The sequence below is a fragment of the Leptosomus discolor genome, chromosome 3 (assembly GCF_034619465.1).
Source record: "Leptosomus discolor isolate bLepDis1 chromosome 3, bLepDis1.hap2, whole genome shotgun sequence".
NCBI classification, from domain to species: domain Eukaryota; kingdom Metazoa; phylum Chordata; class Aves; order Leptosomiformes; family Leptosomidae; genus Leptosomus; species Leptosomus discolor.
Window position 1 is genome coordinate 6,496,037 of NC_141393.1, and position 16,824 is coordinate 6,512,860.

Here is a 16,824-nt window from a genome sequence, read left to right on the forward strand (position 1 = left end):
ATCAAGCTGGGGACCCCCTGTTACAGTTCGGAAGAGGCAGACTCTTACCGAGGTGCTGATTTGAATACCCATCGAGAGATGAGGGTACAAACGAGGCCATATATTGTCAACACCACTACAAAGCTTTATTGACACAGAGAGAGAGAGAGAAAGGGAGAAAGGGAGGAAGAGGAGCACACCACAATAGTCACCACTGGGGATCTGTAGCATCTGGTGGTTTTTCCTGTCCAGCAGTGGTCCAGTCCAGGCAGGCAGGCAGGCAGGTCTCAGCTCTGCTCCGCTCCACTCCAATTTGCTCTTCTTCACTCCGCTCCTTTTTTCCTCTTTTTGCTTTTTCTTGCTTCCCTCTTGTTTCGCTCCTGCTTCCCTCTTGTTTCCCCCAGACGCTGCCAAGGATCGTTTTTGTACCGTAGTCCCAGGCCAATCCGATGGTGATGTGTTGCGATCAAGCGGTGAGATCCAATCCAACAGTTGCTTTCACGTGCCGATGGCGAGCTGGCAGTCTGTGCAACCTCCATTACACAGCTTGCAAGCTGTAGCACATCAGCCAAACAAATTCATGCCTCTAGCTGTTACCGCGTAGCGACAAAAAAAGATATTTCCAGGGAGCCATGTCATCTAGCCCAGGGTCCTACCACATCTGTCTCTACTTCTTCTCCAAAACCACAAGGTACAAAGTTTGAGACAAACATGAAGTTCAGTGGTCCTAATTCTTACACTCCCACATGGGCAGGAGGACCCTGTCCCCCCAACTCTCAGCCATGCTGGAGCTGCTTGCCCCTACGTGAAAAGTTTCTTAGGGATGGGGATAACAAATAGATAATGAAGGCTGTGACCTAATTAATGGCTGAAGAGCCTCCAACCTTTCTGTGCTGGGCTTCGTGATGCTGCCCCAGCTCTTCGCCGGGAGCCAGGCTGGAGGGCTGATCACAAGGGAGATGCCCAGAAGCTTGAAACACGCGGAGGATTTTACTCCTGCAAGTGCAGAGGATGCATGTGTCTGTTCTTGCTCCCCTGGACAGGAAAGCTGGAAGCAAAAGCCCCAGACATCAGCCTGAAAACCCTCTGTTGGGAGCGCAGCCATTCTCTGCATGAGGGGAGTTTTGTTTCTTTCTGTTCCAAAGATACAATTTTCAAGCTGACAGAAAAAATTCCTCCCAGGCATTTCTATGCCAACCTTTTCCAAGCTCTCCAGTATGACTTGCTCCCTTTCTGCTGCCTGACCTGCTGGGAGATGATCACTCTCATTTTCGTGTCTCATTTTAACAAGGCACGCTCCCATGAGTGTCTTCAGTAAACGAACACCATTTTGTCCAGAGACACGCTGGAAATTACAGGCCACGAGCGGTCTGAAGCTCTGCTTCTGCCACTGCAAACGTTTGCCTACAGCCCAGGGCCTGGTTTGGTTTTTCCACTTGCAATCCTCCCTCCAGGGGCTCCGGCAAAGCAAGTGCTGCCAGCCCTCTGCTGTGCAAGCTGCCCCGGGGTTGAGAGAAAATCTTCAGTAAATAATTAAGCAATCAAAGGTCATAATGGCTCAGACCTTCGAATACAGCTGCTCCTGTTGGAGGTTAACCAGGGGGTATTTGCAGCCAATGGTCCAAGACAAGGAAGAGCAGAAGGTTTAGGGAAGCAGCAGGGACCGTAGGAAGTTCTGAGCAAATACCTGCATCCAGCCCTAGGACACAGGAGGGCTCTGGCAGGGGTGAAGCGAGCGCAGTGAGGAAAAGGGTGTCTGGACAGGCCTGAGCAGGGCAGACTGGGGAAGCTGGGGCATGAGACAGAGCAGCACGGCTGGCTGAGCGGGAGGCATCGAGAAGAGCAGGACAGCCATGGCACACTCGGCAGAGTCCTGGAAATGAGCTGTGGGAGTGAAAACAAGAAAGGCAGCATTTTCAGCTGGCGTTTAGTAACAATATGGCTTTGAAATTACTAATTTGCAGATGTAGAGAAGGCACATAAATTTGAAGACAGCTCTCCAAGATCAGCTCCATTTTCTGTGAACAGGTATTGGGAAAAAAAAAAAAAAGAAGAAGAAAAAGATTATGGCTTCGCAGAGCAGCCCATATACGCTACTCACTGCACCCAATATGCTAATCACAACAGGGCAACGTGGCCTGTTATCTCAAAACACGGCAGATGCTGTCGCCCCACCAAAGGCTGTTCCCGTTGCTCTGGCATATTGCAGCGAAGCAGCGTGGGGAAGCAGAACAGAAATGCGTGGGCAGGAGAAGCAGAGCACCGTCAGTGAGACGTGGCCACTGCCCAGTGGCTCAGATCACTTGAAGACGAAGCCGTATTTCAGCGGGTCCTCCTCTTCGACAGTGAAGGTGGCTGTACCAGTGTAAAAGGCTTCTCCAGAGACTTCCACAATGACAGCGTTGTACTCCCCAAACTTGGCTTCCTGCAGAGGGATTAGGATCAGGACGGAGGTGACAGGAGGAGGTTCTCTGCTCTCCCAATCCCCCAAAATGCCAGCGCTACCTGGCACTGAGCACCCCTCACCAAGCGCCCTGCCCTGCCCAGGTACATCCCAAAGTGTGCAGCAGCCCTTTTACCGCCTCACCTTGCCTGCACGAGCTCCACAACTGCTGCTGCCCCTGCGCTGCCACAGCCTGGGTTTGCCTCACAGGAGGCCGACAAGCTGGTGGCCGCTTGCACCCAGAGACGGAGAGGTCCCCGGGGCACATCCAAACCTTCACAGCCACATGCTGCCAGATGTCACGGGGCCAAGGCTGGGCCTGGAAACCTGGATGCACAGACCCAGCTTCTACATCTCCAAATAACGCGCTCAGCCTTTGAGCAGGGAAGAGGGGACTAAACCAGGAATCCACCCTTAGCTGCCACTGAGAACACACCAGACTGATTTATCTCCATCAGGGATGTTTCTCACCCCAGTCAGTCCTTTCCCGATGGCCGAGAGATTTGCAGGGAAGCCATGCAACAGAACAAGGTCTTACTCCTACTTGCTTCTCTAATACAAAATCTTGAAGCATGAGGCTTCATACGCCTTACGAGGCTCCATACGCCCTTCCCCAGCCACAGGGAGCCTTTTCTGCTTCTCCACTGAGCCAAGGCAACAGCACTTTTCCAGCAATCCTCCAGACAGAGGGAAAGTCCAGCGCCAGCCACTTGCCTTCGCTGCCTTCCCGGTGAACAAGGACCCCGTGGTGCTGCTCCGGAAGGTTCTGGTCTGATTCAGCTGGATGAGTCCCTTGTGGTACTGCAGGGCGATGCGAGCCGTCACACCCGAACCTGTCGGGCTTCGGTCAACCTACGTTCAGAAGAGAAGATGAACCAGCTCTAGTATTTTGGGGTTTAACAGAAAACAGTATTGCTCCCCTTGGTTCTCTTTGCCACCTTTACCACACACGGGGGAAACTCCTCTAGCCCAGGGTTTTGTACAGAATCCGGATACATCACAAATGAGAAAATAAAATTAGCAGGTTTGGGCTACTTATGGATTGTGATCTGCTTTGGCAAACTTGTAGGGATGATGATCTAATAAATATTGAGGCTATTTAGGGAGCACGTCAAAGCTTCCCAGCATCACAGCAAGAGGACTGAGAGGGGCAGCGGCCACCTTCCCCATTCTTCAAAAACACAGCGCTGACCAGCTTCCGAGGTCATCTGTCCCAGCGCTCCACACTCCTCACTGCTGGGAAGCCCAACCAAAACTTCCCCTGCTACTTACCCACTGCAGACAAGGAGAGAAGCTTAGCCCCCCCTCTTTTCTCTCTTGCTCTGGTCATCCCCAGCAACTCCCCTAGATTTGAAGGGCATGCACTATGTTGGGATCCCATCTCAGCCCCTGAACTACTGGGAAACTCCTACCTGTGGGACGTGGGTATGAACTATTTTAAAACGCCACCAACTATGATGCGCAGAGGTATATCTGTCATTAGGAACTACAGCAGCATGTCTTAAGTGACACTCAGAGGCATCCCTGTAACAGAGGCAGCAGAACTGTCCCTCGTCTCTGCAGGGAAAAAGGTGGCGCCTTGTGTGTCTGAGAAGAGCCTGTTTCTGTACCTGTTCATCTGCAAACACACAGATGTTGGTGGTGGGCTCCTCACTAAAGGCATCTTTCCCATCTGTCAGTATGGTGCCGTAAAGGAAAGCCAGTTCTTCACTTTCAGGGTGATGAAGCTTGAACTGGGAACAAGCACAGAGAGGTTCACCAACGCGCGCACCGGCCGGGCAGTCAGCAGTACGTGCAGTACAGCTTCCTCAAGAGACCAGAGGAAGGGGACGAGGCCACGCTGCTGCGTTTCCACCTCTGCTTCTCCAGTCACAGAGACGGACGCAGCAGCAGGGAAACGAGCTCCTTCTCATGTCCTTGTGAGGCTAGAGGAGGACTCTGGAATTCAACCTGCGGCTGGAAGCATCTCGGGGGGGAATAAAGGGCCTCGGTCTGGTGCAGTCACCCCAAAGGGAACACGCTGGGGTACTGCAGCACTCTGCCATACCTGTTTCTTCACAGCTTCTGTCACTGCGCTCGCCGCATTGACAAGGTCTCTAGTCTTTGAAGAGCACACATCGAGGCCCAGCTGCTCAGCGCTGAGGAAGGCATAGAAAGTGCCACCGTAGCTGATGTCAACCACCACCTTGCCATGACCGGGGACGTCGATGGCCAAGTCTGGGCAGAGAAAGGGAGGGTGGTGAGTGGGGGAAACCGTGCTGAGCTGTGGGCTCGCATGTGGAGCGAAGGAACCCAGCTGCGTGCAAGGGGACAGATGGGGACAAAGCCTTGACTGCTCCCATGTCTGAGAGCAGCATGTGACACCGTACGCCCTCCCCAGTGGCCTCTGAGGAACATGGGAGTCAGGGAGGACTTGCCAGGCACCCCTCAGCCAAGCCGCCAGCCCCCAACCCCAGCACGGCCGCCACCAACCCACCCCACAACCCAGCACAGCGGGCCCAGTTCCCACCGGTGGCGGCAGCGAAGGCGGGCACGCTGTGGAAGCGGACGGGGTTGCCGCTGCGGCGGCCGTCCCAGGGGACGAAGGCGGTGACGGGCCCGCAGGGGCAGCGCAGGCGGACGGCAGTCTCGGGGCTGGTGGGCGCCTCCACCAGCCCGTAGTCGAGGGCGAAGCGGCCGAGGGCCAGGACGGCGTGGCCGCACATGGCGCTGTAGCCGGCGCCGTGCAGGAAGAGGGCGGCCAGGTGGGCGCCGCCGGCGGCCGCCCCGCCGCGCACCACCACCGCCCCGTACATGCCGTCGTGGCCCCGCGGTTCGTGCACCAGCGCCCGCCGCACGTGGTCCTGCGTGGCCGCCACCTCCCGCCGCAGCGACAGCAGCGACAGCCCCCCCGCCGCCACCGCCTCCTCCGCCGCCTCCAGCCGCGGGATGACGCGCAGCGGCTCGCCGCCCGTGTGCATCTCCACCGTCTGCACCACCAGGCCCGACGGCGAGTGCGGCGGCAGCCGCCGCCCCGCGATACCGCTACCGCCGGCGCCGCCGCCGCCGCCTCCCGCCGCCGCCATCGCCCTCGGCCCCGCCCCCGCGTACGGCACCACCCGCGGGCAGCGCAACCCCGCCCCTTGCGCTTGACCACACCCACATCTCGGGGGGGCGGCGGGTGCTTCTCCCCGCGTCGGAAGCGGAAGTGGCGCGTACGGAAGTAGCTCGGCGGAAGCGAAGGGCGTGTTGCTGGGTTACCGGGATGTACCGCTCCGGTAGGACGGGGCGGGCAGGGGGGCACAGGGCCCGGCGGTGCCGGGATGGGGGTGGCTGCCAGCGGCTGGAGGGGGCTGGGGGCGGCGCTCGGTGCCTCTCGGCTGCGGGGCAGCCGCGGTGTGCGAGGCGGGCCGGGCCGGGGCTGGGCCGACTCGGAGCGCCGCGGTAACGCGGGCTGCGCTCTCCCCGCAGCTGTGGACATCCAGCCCGCCTGCCTGGGGCTGTACTGCGGCAGGACCGTCCTGTCGGTCAACGGCTCCGTGGAGACCTACGGGGAGTGCGGGGTAAGCGATGTGCGGGCGGGGCTTGGTCTGGGGAGGGGGGATGGCCCCGCTCCCTCTCGGGCTGGGCCCGGCGTCGGTAGCGCGGGCCGGGCCGCTCCGGAGGCTGATGCGGATCCCGCTGTAAGCAGCACCGCGGCCCCGCAGCCCAGCGCCGGGGTGCCGTGGGGATCAGGTGGCGGTGAGGGTTGCGAAGGGCGGGCAGAGCTCCCTTACCGAAAGCAGGAGCTGCTCGATGGTGAAGCCTTGCCCGAAGGGGGTGAAATGGAGGCTCGGTGCTAAACCGGAGCTGAGCGGAGGGGCTGCAAAAGCTGGAACAGAACATGATGGTACGGAGAGCTATGCTGAAATCGCTCTGCCCCCTAGTTTTGTTGGGGTGCTAAGGGAGAGCAAGATCCAGGGAGGACGGAATGAACAGGGAGCAAGAAAATCAGCGGGGCAGTGTTTGTGAGCGGCCTGGTGAGTGAGCTTAGCGATGAAAGGGAGGTGGCGTGACAGCAGGGGAGGAAAAGGGAGTCTTGGAGGAAGCCTTTTAAACATGCTTCTGCTTTGTTTATGTTAAGGAGCAAGAGCCAGGGAGAGCAAGGCCACTGTAAGCTGCGAAATCACGGAGGTTGATGTTTCATCTCTGAAACTCTGATACGTTTCTTGCCTTAGTACTACTTTGGGCTGTTTTTCCAGGAACTGCAATGATTTGTAACTGGTACTCAGATGCTTTGTAAATACAATCTCTGCTTTTTGTAGGTATGCCCTAGAGGTCAGAGAACCGATGACAACAAAATCTGCCGGGAATGCATGGGATCTCCAGATCGCTATGACTGGCTGTACCTTGGCTTCATGGCCATGCTTCCCCTGGTTTTACACTGGTTCTTTATTGAATGGTATTCAGGAAAAAAGAGGTTCGTGTACCCCTTCTTCAGATAAGATATTTAAAAATGGAAATCTCATACCCGTGGGCGATCCATCTGATGCTGAATGAACTGTTCGTGCCGTTGGCTGAGGTGATACTGTAGCACGTAAGCTTTGGGCAGCTGGAGGGGGGCGGTTTATTTACAAATGTAAGAGTCCTGTGGGTCCTTCTTGCCAGTCGCTGCCCTCAGGGCATGGTCTGTAGCTCTTTAAGGTGATGGTGCCCAGTCCCTCTGGCAATTTAGGCTGAATTGGGTTTCGCAATAGCGGGCAGGAGCCGCACATTGTGTCACCCCCTCTCTCCTGGGCCAAACCTGCCACCTGCAGAGGCCCCCATCAGCGGTGCTGCGCATGTGCAACGAGAGAGTGGGTTTGAGTTTTCTCCTTAGCAGAATGTATACTGGGTTTTGGTCCTGGTAGCGTAGCTGATGTAACCTTTACGTCATCGTGGTGCATCAAATTCTGTTGAAAAGGGGTTTAAAACCACAGCTGCATGTGGCCATTGGGTTCTAGACTGGAACTTTTAAGAAGTAACGACTCTGGAATGTAGTAAGCGCTCAAAACATAGGGGACTGAGAGAGTTTAATGTCTGGATACCTACCACCTTTAACAAGGACTTGCAGCTTTGAAAATTTCGCTTGTGTCACACATAACAGTGGAGTCCCTCCTGAGAGGTGTGGTGTCTGACCCTCATAACAGTGGAGTTCCTCCTGAGAGGTGTGGTGTCTGACCCTCGCTGGTGCTTTCTTTGAAGGCGCAACAGCGTGGGTGGTGGTGTCCCTCACCTGGCAACAAGCTTTCATTTAGGAAGCTGGAACGTTGTTCAATCACATTTTACACACTAAATCGTCTGTGATTGTAAATGAGTTTTCATCAGCTTCAGATACTTTTTATTCAAGCAGTGTTGTCCCATCCGTGGCCACAGTGAACGTTAACTCTTTAGAAGGTTCTGAACTGCACAGGCCTCTGCTGCCCAGTCGGCGTTCGAGTTTCATGTAGCGCCCAAAAACTGGTACTAAATCTCTCTCTCTCCTTCCGCAGTTCCAGCGCGCTGCTGCAGCACGTCACCGCCTTGTTCGAGTGCAGCGCGGCAGCCGTGGTCACGCTGCTCGTCAGCGACCCCGTCGGCTCCCTGCGTGTCCGCTCCTGCAAGGTGAAGAAGCTTTCGGACTGGTACACGATGCTTTACAACCCAAGTCCCGACTACATCACCACAGTGCACTGCACTCATGAAGCAGTCTATCCCCTGTGAGTGCAAAGGCTTCTGTGCTCCTGTCTGTCCCTCCCTGTTGTACAGGCGTGTTTCTGTCCGTCACTCTTCTCAAAGCTGCAGAAAGTGTTCAGATATAACTCGGACCAATGAGGAAATCTTTTCATTGAGGTGTTTTTTGAGTGAAACACTTAGCAACACCTAATGACTTCCTGAGTCACCAAAGAAGGTGGCATAGCCCAGGCTGTTTAGCTATGAAATCTGAGACTTCAGTTATTTTTTTTTCCCCTTTGCTGCATCTTGACTGTTTCCCCTAGGAAAAGTGAGCTCACCGTTCTGTGTTTACGTTCTTTGCTTGTAAATTCTTTAGACTTGACCGACTAACCCCAAATTCCCTGGTTCTGAGTCGAGTCTGCAGGAGAAAACTGCACATTTTAAGGAATTTCTCTTTTTTTTCTTTTTTTTTTTTTCTTGTTTTCAGGTACACCATAGTGTTTATATATTACGCCTTCTGTCTTGTGTTAATGATGCTACTTCGGCCTCTCCTGGTTAAGAAGATTGCCTGTGGCTTAGGAAAGTCTGATCGATTTAAAAGCATTTATGCAGCACTGTACTTCTTCCCTATCCTCACTGTGCTCCAGGCCGTTGGAGGAGGCCTGCTCTGTGAGTTCGCTCCTCCTAACACGGATAAATGGATGGGAGGGAGGGAGGGAAGGGACAGGACGGGACGGGATGCTCTTTTTGCTTTGAGAATAAGGACGTTGTTGAAGGCTCTTGTGAGGAGTCTTACCTGAAAAGGTTGCTCGCTGGTAGCCCTGTCCTAAAGGGGCTTCTGACCGGCCCTGCTTTGCCTCTGCCGGTGCTACTGGAGACTGAATCTCTCCCAAACAGGGCACAGAGCAGGTATGAGAGGAAGTTATTTCAGAGGGAGTTAATTCCACTTTCTGCTAGGGTAGAGTTTGTCTGATTTCAGAGATGGATTAAAGTGTAAGTGTGGGGAGATCAGCTGGTTTGGGTTTAGCTGCCAACATACTTGTCACATGAAGGGGACAGGTGCCACAAAATCCCCACTCGGCCTGAGTCCTTTTCTCGTTGTCTGCCGCTTTCAATTAGTGGTTTAATACAGTAACTCCACCTGGAAATACAGAAAAGGTTTGAAAACCTAAGACGGAAGCGTTGACATAGTTGTGCTTGGCTGACCCTCACTGCTCTGTGTGCTTGGTGCAGTGAGAGGTGGGCTGTATGGAGTAGCTTAGTTTACTTCACACCCATGGTTATATGTGGAGAAACTCTCTCTGCTGAAGTGTATCATCACACGTTCTTTTTCCTGCTGTGTTTGATGTTTGCCTTTAGATTATGCCTTCCCGTACATCATCCTGGTGTTGTCTCTGGTAACCCTGGCTGTGTACATGTCTGCTTCTGAAGTGGAGGTAGGTAAACATGTTTCCTGTGTTAAAACTCGTAAACTGCTTGAAGGAGCAGAGACCACTTTGTCTCTGGCCTTTTCTCAGCAGTGTATTCTGTGTTTAAGCCTCTTCCTTCACGACTTCTCTTAGCTGGAGGAAGCTCCTGTGAGACTTCCCTCTTGGGGCGCACTGAGAAACTGCTGGAAAGACTCAAACCCGGGCGGCTTCCTGCAGTCTCTGTGCGCTACCTATGACATCTCTTAAAGGTCAGGTGGTAGGTAACGGGCCGAATGCTGACAGGATGCTCTGTTTATTTTGCAAGTCTTTCAAGGATCTTCTTGTCAGGAAGAAAAGGCTTGTTGTCCTCTTCAGCCACTGGTTACTTCATGCCTATGGAATCATCTCCATTTCCAAACTGGATAAGCTTGAGCAGGACCTGCCGTTGCTTGCCTTGGTGCCTGCGCCTGCCCTCTTCTACCTGCTGACAGCGAAGTACACGGAGCCGTCACGCATACTCTCGGAAGGTGGAAATGGACATTAAAAGGAGCCTCTGCCAACAACACTGGATTAAGCAACTTTAGTTCTTGCTACTCTTTGGAAACTTCTGTTTTAAAAGAAGTTATTTATGTACAGGACTTCTAGGTGAAACACCTCTGAGTGAGACTGTGTAGGATGAAAAAGCTGCACTTTGTTTTCTTCCCGAGTACCTGGTATAGAACGAAGGGAAGGTCTTTGTATCTGTTTATCACTGTGAATCTGTACGAACAGCTTGTGACACATTCTAGTACAGCGGTTTGCTTGTGTTTTTCTCCTAAGTCAGTATTCTAGGTGGGGTTTGAATAAAATAATAGAGCCTGGTTTTCAATAGACTTTCAATAAAACAAACAGAGCTTGAATGTACCCCAGAACTTCATTTTCTCACTACATACTCTAGCTTCTATCCCCCACCAGTGGAAATAGACTTTTGTCTTCCTTCCACCAAAAAATCAACCGTGTTGAGCACAATTCCTCATGCTGCTTTAGCCTGGCTGCTAGGTAGGAGCAGAGGAAATACGATTGAGGTGGGTTGACCATGGCCACATGCCAGGTGTCCACCAAAGCCACTCTATCGCTCCCCCTCCTTAAATGGACAGGGGAGAGAAAAAAAAATATAACAACAGGCTTGTGGGGTTGAGATAAGGACAGGGAGATCACTCAACGCTTACAGTCACAGGTAAAACAGACGCCACTTCAGGAAAATGTAATTTATTACTAATTAACTGAGAGAGGAGTAATAAGAAATAAAACTGAATCTTAAAAAACCTTCCCCCCCCCCCCCCCCCCTCCCTTCTTTCCTGGGCTTAACTTTGATCCCAATTTCTCTCCCTCCTCCCCCCCACAGGCCGTGCAGGGGGGGAGCAGGGAATGGGGGTTGGGTTCAGTTCATCACTCTGTTGTTCCTGCCGCTCCTTCCTCCTCAGGAGGAGGACTCCTCACATGCTTCCCCTGCGCCAATGTGGGGTCCCCCTCACGGGAGAAAGTCCTCCATGACTTCCCCAGCGTGAGTCTTCCCATGGGTTCAGTCCTTCGTGAACTGCTCCAGCGTGGGTCTCCTCCATGGGGTGCAGTCCTTCAGGAACCGACTGCTCCAGCGTGAGCCCCCCTCACGGGGTCACCGGCAGCAAACCTGCTCCAGCGTGGGCTTCTCTCTCTCCACGGGCCACAGATCCTGCCAGGAGCCTGCTCCGGTGCAGGCTTCCCACGGGGTCACAGCTTCCTTCAGGGATCCACCTACTCCGGTGTGGGGGCCCTCCACGGGGTGTAGGCAGTCATCTGCTCCACCGCCCATGGGCTGCAGGGGGACAGCCTGCCTCACCGTGGTCTTCATCACAGGCCGCAGGGGAATCGCTGCTCCGGCGCCTGGAGTGCCTCCTCCTCCTCCTTCTGCACTGACCTGGGTGTCTGCAGGATGTTTCTCTCACTTATTCTCACTCCTCTCACTCGCTGCAATTACTGCTGCACAACAACTTTTTCACTCTCTTAAATACGTTATCACAGAGGCGAAAAACGCTGTTGCTGATGGGCTCAGCCTTGGTCAGCGGCGGGTCCGTCTTAAAGCCGGATGGCATTGGCTGTATCCAACATAGGGGAAACTTCTAGCAACTTCATACAGAAGCCACCCCTGCAACACCGTCCCACCCCCCTTGCTACCAAAACCTTGCCATGCACGCACAAACCCGTTACAGTGATGTAAAGTTCTCTATAGTTTTAGCTGTGTGTGCTTCATGTACAGAGACCTCTTCCTGGAGATGGTTAAACAGCAATTTCCTTCCTGCTAAATCCATTTTCTTAACCCCTGACTGTAAATTTCCATCTAAGACCAGACAAAGATATTCCTTTCCTGGTAGAGGCCAGCAAACCACTTGCTGCAGGTAAGCCTGTGAAGCATCTGTCAGCTACGTCTGGGCAAAGCCTCCTCTGCACCTTCCAGCGCACTCCCCTCAGCTTCCCGCTGTGAGAAGGCTTTGTGCCTGTTTCATCCCTTTATCAGCGGTGCCAACAGCTTGTGTCTTGCTGTGTGGCCACAGCTGTACCCGTAGCTCAGCACCAGCAGTGATCAGACAGGAGGGGAGGACAGGAGCGGAGCTTAGCTGCTGAGAAAGGAACAGCTCTTCGTGTAATAGCACCACTGTGATGATAGGAACTGCTGGAATGACTGAAGTACGAAACCAGCATGGATTTAATGAAAAGCATTGGAGATTCCTTATCTCCTTAAAAACCAGTATCTCTGCTCTACAGTCATCAAAATCTTTATGTGAACACCTTAATAAGAGTTGCTAAAACTTCTGAGCCTGCTCAGAAGTGAGCTTTTGGCCTTGCTGAAGTCAAATACCCACTGATGGACTCTGATCTTCCCTCTGTACCATACAGGAAGATACCCAAAGCGTGTGTCCTGTATATTGGTCAGTAGTAAAGTAGTCTAGAAGATGTGGAGCAATGCTGAAGGTCTAAACATGGAGGGAGGATAATAGGAAGATCTTCTCAACTTAAACTCTGCCTCCTGCATGGCTCATTGGCTGTAGCAGTGCAAATAACAGTGTATATTTCTATATACAAGGGTGACAGCAGTGCCTTTTTAATTCTACTACCTATCACCACTGCTAAGGACAGAGCCTGCCAGCAGCTCAAGGGCTTTGAGAGGTGTCATCTCAGCTAGGCCGCCTCGAGATGTCGCTCTCCTCTTTCTCCATAGCAGGTTTGACTTCGTTACATCTGATACGCCTTTCCCGGTAGCTTTTCTGTCTGTGAAATGCCCATTGACAGGTTCACTGCTTCTAAACGTAGTGCGCAAACAAACTAGGTCTTGCGTGCAGGAGTAAGGGTTTTATTTGGGGATCAAGGAAGTAATCGATCTTAAGGAAATCAAATGCTGTCTGTGCTGCTATGTACAAGCTGTAATTTGCAGACACACTATCCAGAGGATAGTTCTAAAAGTACTGTTTCAGAACTGATGTGTTAAAATACCATTGCCGTAACCAACAGTCATCGGCGTATTTTCCTCTAAAATGGCCTAAATGCGGTTTTCTGTCTACGTTGGCACAGCTGCCGCATCAGCACAGGCACAATAGGCCCGTGAGCAGCCAGTGCAGCACCACGCAGGAAAAGCCACCTGCAAAGGTGCGGTACTGAGGGCTGGGCACGTCTGTGTGCGTTTCTGTGCACGGGCTCTAGGTATTGGGTCTAAACATTAGGCTGTATCTTGGTTTTAGAAAGAAAAGTAACAACGCCTCCCGGGTACCAAAAGAGTACATCTTTTGCTAGGTCTAGAGGATCACGTGTTGGTTTTGAAGGCTGCAGAATGAGGGTCTCTATTAAAAGCAGAGCTTACAGAAAGGCAGTGCACCCCATAGCCCTCTCATGGCATACCCGAACACTGACCTTACTGCTGGGCTCCAGTGCTTTAGCCTTCAGCAAAACCTGGAATGCAAAATACAAATTAATAAACTCTTTCTATCACCCACTTTCACTAACATTAAAAAAAAAAAAAAGAAAAGTAATGGCAGCCAACAAAGAGTTAGGTAGACGCAGCTAGATAAATAAATGCAGTTTGGTGTGACCAAGCAATGTCTCTGCGCAGGCTTCTCATGAAGAAACCTGCCCTGCACATTTCACACCAAAAGTAATACTGGTGCCAGCCTTTAGATGAAGCAGGATTGTCTTCTGCTGTATGTTCACCATCCTTCCCCTCTCTGCCTGACTTCCTTCCAGGGACATTTCCTGCCTCTCAAAATCCATCGCTCCTCTCCCTGGTTTCCTGTCGCATTACCCAGACGCGATGGTTTCAAAGCAGCCTGTGTGCCACGGCCTTGAAAGCTTGAAGACGTATAAAACCCACATTCTGTAACAAGACAATGGTCATACAATGACCAAACCTGTGACTCATTACAAATGAGACCTCTGTGAACCAACAAGCAAAGCAGATTTCTACAGGTCTGAGTGAAAAGGGGGCCCTGAAGCAAGTGATTTGTGTGTGCCTAGGGCCCCTGCGTAGTATCACTCCTCCCCAAGGCAAGAGTATAGAATACTGTTCATTTAAACGGAAAGAGCAGTACAAATTGCCCTCTGGTAAAATTCTAGAGAACATAAACATTAATTAACCAAATAGTCCTACAGTGATAACCATGCAACCACAAGCTGCGGGAGTTGGGGGTCAGTTAGTTTTATTTATCCTTTGTGGAAAAGCAAACATATAGTTCTGGAAAGATCAGTGATGCTCAGACTATTTTACAGCCCCCTCACTGTTATTATCACAAGCCTTCAGAAAATAGAAATTAAGGATAATAATATCCAGGCTGTGTTATAAAGCGTGCCTAGTTCTAACAAATGTACCCCTAGGTCTCAATCTGCAGCAGAGTTACCGGATAGAACATGGCTGTACTACTTGTGTTTTATCACATTGACATATTCTGGGATTTTTAAAATAAAAGGGAAAAAAAAAAGGTGGAACAAAGAAAGTTTAGGGTGTCTTACAGTGGTCATCCATTCTAGATGTTTTTGTCAAATAGAGAAGTCAGTCCTTCCAGCTTATTTTGTAGCCTGCTATTAACATCACCGATCTTTTCCTCTTGTTGTTGAATTTTTGTTGTTAAAGCTGTCGCTGCATTCAGTGTTTCCTGCATATTCTCCAGACATTCCTGTAATGCCACAGAACAGAATTTATTTTTTCTTAAAAGGGAAAAAAAACCCAAACAACTCACAAAACGTTAGGAAACTTGTTTTATCTTATTTTCCCATAGCTTGACTGGTCACTAGGCCTGCAGCTCTGCAGGAAGTTCTTCATTAACTACCTAATCCTTGCATAAAAAAAGTAAAGTTTGCCTTTCTGACAGAATAATGGGTGAAAAACTTTCTTACATGATGGTTTGGTTTAATTCCTGTTCAAAATGAAGGCTATCCCCACCCAGAAAAATGTTACAAGGCTGATGAGCTGAACATAGAACAGCAACAGTGTTATTTGATACAGGGAGACTGCATGGGTTTAAGGACTGAAAATAAGACCAGTAAAAGGAACAACATTGGGAAAAAAAAAAGTATTTTTATAGCCAGGGCTTTTATACAATGCTGGAAAACATAAGTTTAATATTTTGCCCCTGGCTGACTTCAAAAATTGTAGTGCTTTATTTTCAATATGAAATTTTATTTTTTACATGGCAACTGAAATATATTTATGCAAAACGGTATGATAGAAAACTGAAATTCACCTTTTGAATAAAGCTCTCCTCTGACCATCCCTTCAGAAGAAGATGTACAACAGAGTCAACAGTTAAAATGTGGTAGATTGCTGTGCCAAGACTTAAGGACTGAAAGATATTCTTTAAAAAATGTCACATTTTTGTTTTGAATTCATTGTTAACATGTTACCATGAAGCACTGCTAGGTCATTTGGGATTTTGACTGTCGCTGACTTGTGGTTTTCTGCTTCAGAATTCATTGCAAAAATATCTTCCTTTCTCTGTGCATTGCACTGTGAAAAAAATAATTACGACTGAATACTTGCCATAGTTTTCTAAATGATTTCCAAACAGTTTCACTGTTTCTAGAGGGATCAGGAAGGATCGGCTGAGTTTTAGCTTATGGAAATACAAAGGGTAATGTATTCCTCTGGACATGCTTTCTTTCAACAACAGCGTCCGTTTCATGTTGTCGAACAAATTTTAACCGTTGCCAAAACTCCACCCAAGCCGGCTATGTCTGTGCTACCAAATGAAGTCGATGAGGACGCCGAGAACAGTCAGAGCAGCACAGGTCGTGCACAAACACACTCTTCCTCGCTCACTCCCCCAAAGCAGGACGGAGTCAGTCACGTTGGATCAGCTCTACCAGTACCCAGCTTGTACCGTCCCAGGTTTGGCTGAAATGTTTTAGGTGGCCCAGGTCAGGCACAACAGCATTCACTGGTGCAACACAGGCATCAGAAAAATCAGACCTTCTCCGCTTCTGTTAGTGAATTGAACGTAAGGGGAGGGACGTTTGTAGCTCAACGAAGCGTTTTCTTCCTGACGGAAGCCTTTGTTTCCGTAAGGGTGCGATCAGGTAGAGCTGCAGAGTAGCTGGTACCTAGCACCTGCAGCACACACCGACTGGGGCAGCCGCCCTTGCAGCGGTAGAGCTCTGTGCTTGCAGGCAGCAACCAGAGCACGGGGTTCAGATCGCCTCAGAAGTGGAGTCCGCAGGGCTGCACACACGTGGGTTCAGGTCCGGGTGGCAGCCTGGTGACAGCTGGCAGTAAGACCACTTTTACACCACAGGTTTTACGGGGAAGACCACTCTTCTACTCCAACAGCCTAGGGCCTGCAGCGCAGGCAGAATATTTTCAAAAGCATATATTCCAAACTGCACAGGCCTATTCTACATGTCACATTCATCTCAGCCCTCTTCGTGAGGCAGGAAGACCTTTTCCTACAATCCCTGGCTGAATGCAGCAGATACACGACATTGATTATGCCTCAGGCAGATGCCTTGTCCTTGGATATTCCTTTTTGTTTCCTTCCAAGTTAAACAGAGCCCCACGCATTCATTTAAAAGGCCAGGTTTGCCCTGTACTGTTCACATTTCATCATCTTCCATGGCTAGTTCTCTGTGAAATGAAAAATGAACAGAGAACTTCATAGTGAGAAGGAACAGTGTCCAGCTTCAATATACTTACTAATTTGAATCTGCAGTTCTTGGTGCTCACAGTGTCAGGTTTCCTGTTGATCTCATAGATGTCTCGTTCTAGCAGCTTCACACTCTCTGTATGATTTTTCAACTGGCCAATTGTAGCATCACGTTTGGTCTGCAATTTGTTCCTCAGCTCTG

At 51.0% G+C, this 16,824-nt stretch overlaps 2 protein-coding genes across 2 annotated transcripts; one reads left to right on the forward strand and one right to left on the reverse strand.

Annotated features, from left to right (window-relative positions):
* Positions 1 to 2,278: 2,278 nt before the first annotated feature.
* L3HYPDH (trans-L-3-hydroxyproline dehydratase) lies at positions 2,279 to 5,487 on the reverse strand. The gene is made up of 5 exons (XM_086462962.1): positions 4,932 to 5,487; positions 4,470 to 4,639; positions 4,033 to 4,155; positions 3,137 to 3,274; positions 2,279 to 2,404 (listed from the first exon to the last, which is right to left on the reverse strand). The coding sequence occupies exons 1-5, from the start codon at positions 5,485 to 5,487 to the stop codon at positions 2,279 to 2,281; spliced, it is 1,113 nt and encodes a 370-aa protein (XP_086319088.1).
* Positions 5,488 to 5,638: 151 nt separating this feature from the next.
* On the forward strand, positions 5,639 to 10,386 carry JKAMP (JNK1/MAPK8 associated membrane protein). Its single transcript, XM_086462302.1, has 7 exons — positions 5,639 to 5,679; positions 5,873 to 5,964; positions 6,706 to 6,860; positions 7,912 to 8,118; positions 8,562 to 8,743; positions 9,434 to 9,510; positions 9,809 to 10,386. The coding sequence occupies exons 1-7, from the start codon at positions 5,667 to 5,669 to the stop codon at positions 10,025 to 10,027; spliced, it is 945 nt and encodes a 314-aa protein (XP_086318428.1). The 5' UTR covers positions 5,639 to 5,666; the 3' UTR covers positions 10,028 to 10,386.
* Positions 10,387 to 16,824: the final 6,438 nt, after the last annotated feature.

What these genes read in the sequence shown, in the direction of transcription:
- JKAMP (XM_086462302.1), top strand. An exon ending in TGGTATTCAGGAAAAAAGAG is followed by an intron (nt 6,861 to 7,911) that starts GTTCGTGTACCC and finishes CTCCTTCCGCAG; the next exon opens with TTCCAGCGCGCTGCTGCAGC. An exon ending in CGTTGGAGGAGGCCTGCTCT is followed by an intron (nt 8,744 to 9,433) that starts GTGAGTTCGCTC and finishes GTTTGCCTTTAG; the next exon opens with ATTATGCCTTCCCGTACATC.
- L3HYPDH (XM_086462962.1), bottom strand. Translation starts at nt 5,487, where the DNA reads ATGGCGGCGGCGGGAGGCGGCGGCGGCGGCGCCGGCGGTAGCGGTATC. An exon ending in CGCCTTCGCTGCCGCCACCG is followed by an intron (nt 4,640 to 4,931) that starts GTGGGAACTGGG and finishes TTCTCTGCCCAG; the next exon opens with ACTTGGCCATCGACGTCCCC. An exon ending in GTGTGTTTGCAGATGAACAG is followed by an intron (nt 3,275 to 4,032) that starts GTACAGAAACAG and finishes TTCTGAACGTAG; the next exon opens with GTTGACCGAAGCCCGACAGG.